Raw genomic sequence first — 10515 nt, forward strand, 5'->3', positions numbered from 1 at the left:
TGAGCTGCCTGACAACAGTGCTGGGCACAGAACCTAGGTCTTCTGTAAGAGCAGTAAGTGCTTTGATCACTGAGCCATCTCCCAGTCCCCTAACTTTGTTTGCTTGTTTGTTTTTAAGTGAGCTCTCTGGTTTTCACATTTAGGCCCTCACACTAGTAAGTGCTTTTATCAATCCGCTGAGCCATCTCCCTTGGTCCTCACAGCCATGGAGCTCAGATGGAAAGGGACAGGTCACATGTATCCTGTGACCTGGCACCATCTGTAAGCTGATCTCTAGGCAGTGGTTAGCTAAAGATAGGACCATGTGCTGGTGATGAAGGGAGGGTGGGTAGTGGGAGGGAGGTGAGAGGTGATGAACTAATGAGGGGATGGTTAAGACTAACTTTGGTCACAGCAACTGTCACACACCTTAGCCATCCCCCCTCCCCCCAGCTTAGGAGTCAAGGGCACATTTATGAGCCTAGCATGTGCATGTTGAGTGGGCATAGCTATGAGGCACAGGGGTGCCAGCTCAATGACATTTAGCCCCAGCAGACCCACCACTGAGCTTTATTCATCCCCCCTCAACAGAGTTAGGGCACCCAACAGGTCTCCATGTGGGTGGAGCTCCAAGACATCTGGGGACAGAGCGGTGACCTGCAGGGCTTCCAAGTCAGCGGCATTCCACGCCTGCATCTTCCTGGTGGTTGCAGTTATGGGAGCCCCAGTCATTCTTCCTGCAATCCCACAGACTGCTTTCTGTCCCCGCACAATTCACATTGTCCAGCCAGATGTTCCCAGTGCCTGAGACAGAGAAGCAGGAGAGAAAAGGGAAGGGTGTGAAGGTGGCAGTTTAGGGTGGCATGCCAGTTCCCAGGAGCTCCCACCCGGGGTGGGAGGGGGGTGTCAGTTGAGCTCAGTGCTCTGAGGCTCTTATAATATCTCTGATTCCTCTCTGACCTCAACCACGTTGTGAAAGCCTCATGCAAATATTGACTCCTTTAATCCACACACTTTGCGAGCACACAGCCTCCCATTGTCTTTCTGTCAGCTCAGCTCCCTCCTGTTGTATCTGTATTTCTTCGGGATCTACGGCAGCCATTCCTCTGCCAACCCCCTTCCCTCTGATAGGATTGAAAACAGACCACTGGGTTGCAGTCAGCTGTGCTCTAACATGACTATTCAAAAAGTTTTACAGCTCAGCTCGATTCTACTGAAAGGGAAGTATGAGACCTGGGGGATGCTTGCTCACTGGGTAAGGATGCTTGCTCAGTGGGTAAGGATGCTTGCTCAGTGGGTAAGGGTGCTTGCTCAGTGGGTAAGGATGCTTGCTCAGTGGGTAAGGATGCTTGCTCAGTGGGTAAGGATGCTTGTTGTAAAAGCGTGAGGACCAGACTTTGAGTGAGAGACCTTGTCTCAAGGGAATATGCAGAGACTGGCCTCTGTGTGAGCAGCAGCTTCTGTGCTTTGGGGTGGGGTGGAGAATATCAAGGAAAGGAACAGGGGGAGCTGCCCTTGTGCCCTACTGTCCAGACAAGGACAAGGAAGGAGTAGGGTGTATAAACTGATCTCTAGTGCCCCAGGGCAGCTTCCCCAAATTGAGTATAGTAAGTTTTGCCTTGATTTTCCTTTCTTCTCATTCTTTGCTTTTGTAGCCCAGAATGGCCTCAACTCTTCACCACACTGTCTTAGCCTCCCGAGAGCTGGTATAACAGGTGCTTCCCACCACACCTAACTTCCCATGTATTCTTTGACAAAGATCGCCACGGGCTGGGGAGATGCTCAGTAGGTAAAGTGCCTCCCACTCAAGCAGGAGGCCTTGAGTTTGACTCCAGAATTAATGTCAAAAAACAAAACAAAACAAAAACAAAGACAGGGTATGGTAGTGTGGACTCGTCATGTCAGTGCTTAGGAGGTGGAGGCAGACAGCTGCTCCCTGGCCCTGCCAGGCCACCCAGTCAAGTCAGTGGTTCCAGGACAGCGAGAGACCCTGCCTCGTGAAAACAAGGACTGAGAAACATCTGAGGTTGTCCTCTGTCCTTCACACACGTGCACTCACATGCATGCTCTCTCACCAAACAGACATGCACAAGTACACACACACACACACACCTGCACACATCACACAGAGGTGGGGTTATCGTCACAGTTAAGATTTCTGGCAGCCAGTGATCTGTGGTTCCAGATGTGGAAATAAACATCTGCCTTTGCCATGGTTCCATCTTCTCCCTCGGCTCTAAACAGCCATGCTTGTCCCCACTCCATAAATAGTCCTGGTCACATGACATTCTGACTCCAAGACCAGATGGATACTGACCCACAGCAGCGTCCAGAGCCTTTTAAAGCCTTTGCTGTCACTGCTGGAAATGTGAGTGTCCTTCTGACAGTGGCTAATCTGGAAAGAGGTTAGCCCAGAGCCCAGAGCTGGAGAGCTGTACTCTGCCCACCACTAAGCTGCGGGACTTTCCAGTTCCTGGAACCAATGATTTTCTCTAGCTGCAGCCATACTATGTCACCTCCCCAAAGGGTGTCACTGTACCACTTGGGCATGTCTAGGAGACAAGTCCCTGGCTGTGAAGTCACTTACCACCTCCGTAGCTGGTAAGTCCTCTGCCGCTGGAGTAACCGAGCATGCGGCAGAAGACAGTGGCATCATTATTATCCCAATCATCATCACAAATTGTCCCCCAGGCGTTGTTATAGAAGACTTCAGCTCGGCCTCGGCTGGAGCCACCAACAATGCGGACCAAATACCAGGAATCGCCTGGACAAAAACATATGTGTATAAGGTGAGGCAAGTGCTTGCCAGTATTGGTGTGCATTTTTCTCCTGCTCTTAGAAGCTCTGCAGCTAGGAGGAGCAGGACCTTTTCACCAGAGCTTGCAAGAATCTCCCCTTCAGCACCAATACTTTGTGGTGACAGCTCTCCTGCATTCTGCCCTAGGTAACAAGGCACAGGGCAGTGCCTCTGTGTGGTCATGTCTTGCCATGTGTTGTGGAAAGGAAAAAAAAAAAAGATAAGCGGAACAGAAGGAGAGAGTAGAGGAGACAGGGTAGGGAGGAAGAGGGAGAAATGATCAGAAAAAAAGAAGGAAAGAAGGCATGAGGCTGATGGAATCAAACATGGGGAGGATGGGGAGATGGAAGAGGGAGGGAGGAGGAAGGAAGCAGATAGGAACAAGGAGGGAAGAGAAAAGGTGGAAGGGAGAGAGATGCTGCCTGGGCCTCTGGCCACAAACGGGCTCAGTCCAGAGGTGAAGAATGTTCTTGGGAAATAAGCCCCACCCCCAACACATGATTGTGCAACACTGGATTGACTCTAAAAGATTAGTAAAAGACAATTAAAACATCAATTACCTTTTTGACCCTTTTCTCCCTTTTGTCCTTGCTGGCCAGGAGATCCTGCCATGAAGAGAAACCACACAATTTGATCCAAGCTCTCTCTCAGCCCTTTGCCCACATCCGAACACATAGAGGGATGAGGAGTCTATTTCTCTCCTCCAGCTCTGCCTGTGGGCTGGCATCTCTGGGAATAGCTATCTGTGTCATAAGTACCAGTGGTTCAGAAGAGGATACAGGCTTCAGATGTAGCACAAGGATGGAAGTTAGGCTAGTGACAGGCATTCCGTAAGCAACAAAGCTCATGGGAAGATCTATTTGGTTATGGTGTTGCCTGGGGTGGTCAGAGCACAGACAGGAAGGCTGTATGCATGCTGGGGAAACTTGATTATGCTTTTCCAGTACGATTCATAGCATGTAACTTGACAACTCAGTAAAGACATCTCCACCAGCCTGGGTTCTGAAGACCCCTAACCTTTAAGTCCATATCAAAGGCAGCACCTACCTTTCGCCCCAGGGTCTCCCTTCAGGCCGGCTCGTCCAGGTTCTCCTTTGGGGCCTGCCAGCCCAGGGCTTCCAGTGTCTCCCTTTCTGCCTACAAGGCCTGAGAGGAGATAGTTAGCCTCATAGATACACCACTCTGCTCCCCAGGAGGACACGAGGGCCTGGCTGATTAGTGGATGAGTGACCCCAGACTATCAGAGCCCCCAGTAATGGGCTATGCAATCATGCAGCCAGGCTTTGGTCCAGCTGGGAGCTGCCCTTGTCATCTGGTCTCCCACCTTAATGCCATTGAGAATGCACAGGAGGATATGGCTGGTAGAGTCCTTAGAAGATGAAATAATTATGTGGAAATTTTAATCTTTCTTTGAGAACTTGTTAGAATGTTTCTAGGTTGCTGTGTCTGACATGTCTGATTAGTAAGCTAAGACTGTAATAGAATATGTAGCTCACATGGAAGAAAACTCACTCCAGAACTCTGCCTGGGTTCTGTTTTAGCACTTGGCCTGGCATGAGTATGGCTTGTGTTGGGAGACTGAACCTTAGACAGGAGTGTTAAGAGGACTTGGGCATGGTGGGAAGTCCTCCAGGCCATGTGGGGGCACTGTCTGCAGAAAAGAGCCTGGGACCCTGCTTCTCTGGTTTCCTGTCCTTCCTGAGCTCTCACTGAGAGATGGTTCAGATGGATAGATAGGACATTGATCCCTATGTTTCCAACTTGCTCTATGGCTGAGAAAACAATCAGCTTAAAGATTCAGTTATAGTACTTGGGAGATAGAGACAGGCAGATCTCTGTGAGTTTGAGGTCAAACTGTTCTACATAGCAGGTTCTAGTCCAGCCAGGGCTACATAATGAGACCCTATCTCAAAAAAAGTAAAACAAATAAACAAAACTAGATTCAGTTTTTATCTTTGCTCATTGGAGTTTGTGGTGAACTTGGGTATTTGGGGCTATGCCGCCGTTATGACAACACCCACATGGCTTTACCAAGGCCGAGAGGAAACCAGCATCACGCCTTTGGGCTTCCAGTTACTTGTTTCTTCATAAAGTAGACTGCTTTGGGCATTATGGTGACGGTGATGATGAAGAGAAAGATGATATCCAAATGTGAAGTAGTAGCAAGGGGAAAGAAGGGACTTGGGGAGCCAAGAAAGGTAAAATAGAGCAAAGAAGAGATGGCGAAGCCTTACATCCTAAGATCACCCGGAGCCAGTTCCTTCGGTGGCAGCATGGCCTGGCGCCACCACATCCTCCTCGTCCCTGCCCCACTGTCTATCCATTTTGGGATACAGAAGCTATGCCATTTCCCCGGATCTTCCAGGGAAGGAATAGAGTGACAAATCTCAGAGTTTCTGCCTCAACTCTGAGGGAGAAGGTCACAGTGTTCAAAGCCAATAAGGCTTTCTTCCACACACACAGGCGCACCAGGCATCATCCCAAGAAATTAAAATAAATCCAGCCCTTTACCTGGGACTCCTGATTCTCCTTTTGTGCCTTTCTGTCCTTGAAATCCTAAGATGGAAACACAGAAAAGGGGGGGGGAGGATAATAAAACTTAGATATTAGACACTTTTAATCTTAGGCAGCCTCTGCCTTTGTCTGATTAATGCAAACGGAAGGGTACACCCGTTCTCTGTGATTGCTTCAAACCTCACTATGAGGTGGAAGGGGAGACAGGCTGCAGACAGATGAAGATGGGCGTGTTTAGGTGAAATGCCAATGTGCTGTGTGAAAGTCTGAGGTACACAGACTCCAGATGCCCCGACCAACCTTTCCTGTCTGGACACCAGTGACCCTATCTGACCTCGAATCCAATCCTTTTCCTTACTGTTTTGTCTTTCATGAGATTTGCAGAAAATAGATGAGAAATATTTTGCAAATGAACATTTTGGTTCCAAAAACTAGATGGGTCAGTAATTTGAGTGTTTGTGTGTGTGAGTGTTGGTGCCGGGGGAAAACCTTCAGTGTTCTTCGACAGGCTCTGTCCATCTCATCCTTAAAGTCAGGGTCTCTCGCTGGGGTCCTAGAACTCTCACAGTAGGTTAGGCTGGCTGTTCAAGGAACCCCAAGGGTCCTTCTGTTTCTACCTCCCAAGCTCTCAGATTACAGAGCCAACACCATGCATGTCTAATTTTTCACTGTGGATTCTGGAGGATCAAGCTCAGGTCCTCACAACAAGGCCAGCGCCTATTAACTAGTTATCTTTTGAACTATTCACTTTGTCTCCAGGATATGTAAAGATCATGTGCAAAGGAGTCTTACATTCAGAAAAATGGAAAAAAAAATAAAGCAACAGTTGGTGATTATTCTATTTGAAGTTAATGTGAGAGGTCCTTTCTCCTACTCCTCCCTCTCTGAGTGAGAGAGAGAGGCAGAGAGAGACAGAGACAGAAAGAGACAGACAGACATACAGACACACAGAGAGAAAGAAAGAGAGAGAGCACCAGAGATGGCTGTGCATGGCTGTAACCCTGTGTTGGGGAATGGAGACAAGAATATCCTATTAGTTGACTGGCCGACCAGCAAGCTTCTTGCTTAATGACAGACCCTCTCAAAAAAAAAAAAAAAAAAAAGGCAGGAATTGATAGGAGACATTACCTGAAATACTCCTCTGGTGGCTTGTGCGCGCACACACACACACACACACACACACACACACACAGAGAGAAGTGCTCATGCAGAAACATCTTACCAGGTCCACTCAGAGATGCTGGTTACTTGGGAGTAGGGTGGGGACTCAGGAACACTGTTTCTAACAGTTTTCTGGTCCAGGGCCCTACAATGGTGGTCTTAAACAATGGCAGCTTTGACTTCTGTTGGGTTGTAATCTGTGTTATCCCATATAACAAAATCAGGAAAAGGGTGCCTCTGGGATCCGACAGTGTTCTGAGCTCTCAGACCTGCTGTATACTAGCAGCCTGTGGCAAAGGCTTTTAGCCTCTCTGAGCCTTTGCAAAGTGCACTACATATAGGCGTTCATGCGTGTGTGCATGTGTGTGTGTTTATGTGTGTGTGTGTGTGTGTGTGTGTGTGTGTGTGTGCGCCCATGTGGAGGTCCAAAGTTGATGTCAATTGTTTTCCTTGACCGCTGTCCTCTTTTGTTATTAATTTCTTTATTCTCTTTCTTTATTCACAGCCCCCTCCTTCCTCTCTCCCAGCCCCACCCTCACACTCCTTTCCCCAACCTCTTCTCCCCCATGAAAAGGGGAGGCCCCATGGGCACTATCCCACCCTGCCATCGAATGGCAGCAGGACTAAGCGCATCCTCTCACACTGAGGCCAGACCAGGCAGCCCAGCTATGGGAAAGGGACCCAAAGGCAGGCAACAGCGTCAGAGACAGCCCCCATCCCAATTGTTAGAAGAGCACATGAAGAACAAACTGCATATCGGCTACACTTGAGAGCCCAGGTCCAACCCATGCATGCTCTTTGGTTGGGACCACGCTCCTCTTTATCAGGAGAGAGTCTCTGACTGCACCCAGAGCTCACCAGTTCAGGCTACTGTAGCTCGCCAGCTTGCCCTGTGATCCCTGACTGTGTCCAAGGGCTGAAATGACAGGTGGCCTCTATGGCAGCCTGGCTTTCTCATGGATTATGGGGGTCTGAGCCCAGCCCTACACACTTCTGCTGCATGCCCTTAGCAGACCGAGCCATCTCCCCAACCCCATCGTTGCTTCTTGACTGCACAAGAAGATAAATGCATGGAAGATAAATCAGGATGGTTAAGATCCGAAAACAGGGAATAGCCCAGAAGCCTGTTTAACGGCAAACAAGCCTCTCTTTGCTTATGTTAACCCATAATAATGAAACCCAGTCCAAGACAATGAAATGTCATTTCTCTGTCTTCATCTGAATCAGCTAGATATTCGATTGAGAGATTCATGGTTTTATTTACAAAATGGGAAACCCATAGATTTGAAAACCTGAATTGCTTTATCAAAACTGGATAGTTGCCACAGAAGCTCTAGCTTGGGGATTACCAACCTCCTGACAGTGAGGTTACAAGGGGATGCTGTCTTCAAATACGAAGATGACATCTGAATCACATCTGCCACCCACCCATCTGGATAGTCATTCCAGTAACCACCAAATCTGATCTGTGTAGCTACTCATTAGCCCCCCAGAATTCTGGGAAGTCCCTTCCATGGGAAGTTCACATAGGCCAGCAGATGTTTCACCGAGGCAGGCTTTGGCTTTGGGTGAGCCACCAACCCAAATGGTGACTCTCATATATCATAAATTGAATAAGTAATTCATCCTGCTTACATAGGGAGCCATACTTAGTGGGTGAGCCATAAGATTGGACTGATGGTATTTACCACCTAGATGATCAGTGGGAGGCACACACACACACACACACACACAAAGATGCTCACTAGATGCATGAAGACCAATGAGCCACAGACTAAGATGTATGTCATAAAATTGCCTTGGGGTCTCGTGTGTGTGCATGTGCATGGGTTCTTGTGTATGCATTGGCATGGGGTCTTGTGTGTGTACACATGTACACAAATGCACATACATGTGGCAGTTGGAGGACAACCTCAACTCTTTCTTCAGATGCTTCCCGTCTTGTTTTTTGAGACAGCATCTCCCACTGTCCTGAAACTTGCTGGGTAGGGCTAAGATGTTCGACCACTGAGACCCAGGGATCCACCTGTCTCCACCTCTATACAACTGGGATCAAAAGCAAGTCCACTAGGCCTGTTTTATTTTGGCATGAGATCGGAGATTGAATTTAGGTCCTCATGCTTGCTGGGCAAACATTTTATCCATAAGCTATCTCTCCAACTCTGGTGAAGGGTCTTGAGGGAGTGTGAAGCTAGAGGGAATCAAAGAATGGAGAAAATGCAGGTGATAGCTTAGCCATGGCTTCTGATTAGATTAGATCTAATTTTAATCTGTGTCACAAAGATCTTACATTCAGAGTTCAAAGCTTGCTAGGAGGTCCTGATACGTGAGTGAGTTAGTGAATGAGTGAGTGAATGAATGAATGAGTCAGCCAACAACTCAACCAGTTGAAACTGATTGCCTGGTCTTTATGTGTATTCATAGCCTGCTGACCTTGCTCTCAATCTTATTCTCTGGCAGAGGAATAGGTCAAAGCAGAGAGTCCTTGGACATGCTTGGAGACAGGAGCCTAGTCTCACTACTTTGCCCCCATCCTCACAGAACTCTCAACAGGCACTCCAGATGTCATTTAGAGGGTGCACACTTGGGACATGGCTGCGGTCTATCTATGGCATCTGCCCAAGAACCTAATGTCACCATGGTGCTCAATGCAGCAGCCTGCGCTTTCTAGACCAGATGAGTACGGATCAGACATATTAGCCTACACTGATGAGAGGTCATGTGACACAGACAAAACTGCAAAGTTTATAGCCCAGGCCACGAAAATAGAATGATTCTGTGTTCGCTTATAGGACAGAGTCTAGAAGAGAGCGTCTTTGGGATCAGACTGAAACGAACTCCCAGATCCACAGTGTATGGAGAGCTTCTGGTAGGCTCTACAGAGCCTGTGAACTAGCTTCCGTGAGCTCCCTGGGTTGGACCAGCGTTCTCAGCTGTTCCCGCAAAAGAATGCAAAGGAAGAATTTTTGCCTTCTGTCCTAATCCGAGGTGCTGATGTCACCACAGGTCAGTCCAGCTTCCCTTTGTGATGCTGCGGGTTTAGTCATGGTATTCAAGACTCTCTGGGAACATGGACAGAAAAGAACATCCCAGGGACCTTGTGCTCAAGGGGTTATAATGGAGGAGATGACTTTCCTTTATCAGGAGCCTCCAGAGCCAGAGGATGGGAGAATGTCTGCCTCTTGTGGGATTCTGGGAGGCAATCTTCCTTCCTGTCTATCCAGAGTACCCAGCAACCCCATGTCCCACCTCTGCACACCCACTTACCTGTGTCCCCCTTGCTCCCTTTCACACCTGCAGGCCCTGGATTCCCAGCAATCCCTGGAGATCCTAGACAAAAGACACCACATGGGCATAAGGACTGGACTGGACAGATGCTGGGATGCCACTCCCAATGCAGGGATAAAGGACCTCACCTGTTGGCCCAGGAGGACCGGGGCGGCCTGGCTCACCCTTGGCACCTGAAGGTCCTGCTGCACCAGGGGGGCCTGGAGCACCTGGCGCTCCAGGATTTCCTGAAAGGTTAGGAGTGATGACAGAGTTAGGGGTGAATGTCATAAGCTCAGCCTCCCCATCCTCCATGACACACTCCTCCTAACACCATCCAGCCACCATCTTTAGAATCCCTCTACTGCCCTATGGGTGAGAGAAACAATGTCATGAACTTCATCTCCTCCATTATAGCTGTGGAACTTAAGATGGCAGAAAGATTGAGAACTTTGACCACCCAGATCTGCACCTCAGCAGACAAGGAGGTAGACGTATAAAGAAGGTTTTTATTAGAGTCTGCACCCTCCACCAATTGATCTTTCGTTTTAGGAACAAGTCAGGCCCATAAATCCCTGAAGTGCTCTTTTGGCTCAACACTGTGATGAGCTGAAACCTGGCATGGTGGTACATACTTGTGATCCCAGAATTTGGGAGCTGGAGGCGGGAGAATCAGATGTTCAGAGTCATCTTTAGGTAAATAATGAATTTTAGGATAGCCTAGGCAACATGAGAAAGAAGAAAAGAAAAGAAGGAAGGAAGGAAGGAAGGAAGGAAGGAAGGAAGGAAGGAAGGAA

At 48.5% G+C, this 10515-nt stretch overlaps 1 protein-coding gene across 1 annotated transcript in view; it reads right to left on the reverse strand.

Annotated features, from left to right (window-relative positions):
• Nucleotides 1-533: 533 nt before the first annotated feature.
• Nucleotides 534-10515, reverse strand: part of Marco (macrophage receptor with collagenous structure) — a 34836-nt gene continuing 24854 nt past the window's right edge. The window contains exons 10-16 of the mRNA XM_055604703.1: nucleotides 9868-9966; nucleotides 9719-9781; nucleotides 5288-5332; nucleotides 3824-3922; nucleotides 3337-3381; nucleotides 2567-2743; nucleotides 534-783 (exon numbers count right to left, since the gene is read on the reverse strand). Coding sequence (XP_055460678.1) covers nucleotides 653-783; nucleotides 2567-2743; nucleotides 3337-3381; nucleotides 3824-3922; nucleotides 5288-5332; nucleotides 9719-9781; nucleotides 9868-9966 — 659 coding nt within the window. The 3' untranslated portion in view covers nucleotides 534-652. The remainder of the gene's footprint in view (nucleotides 784-2566; nucleotides 2744-3336; nucleotides 3382-3823; nucleotides 3923-5287; nucleotides 5333-9718; nucleotides 9782-9867; nucleotides 9967-10515) is intronic.

This window comes from Psammomys obesus, unplaced genomic scaffold (genome assembly GCF_907164565.1).
Source record: "Psammomys obesus unplaced genomic scaffold, mPsaObe1.curated_primary_1811, whole genome shotgun sequence".
Classification (NCBI taxonomy): Eukaryota; Metazoa; Chordata; class Mammalia; order Rodentia; family Muridae; genus Psammomys; species Psammomys obesus.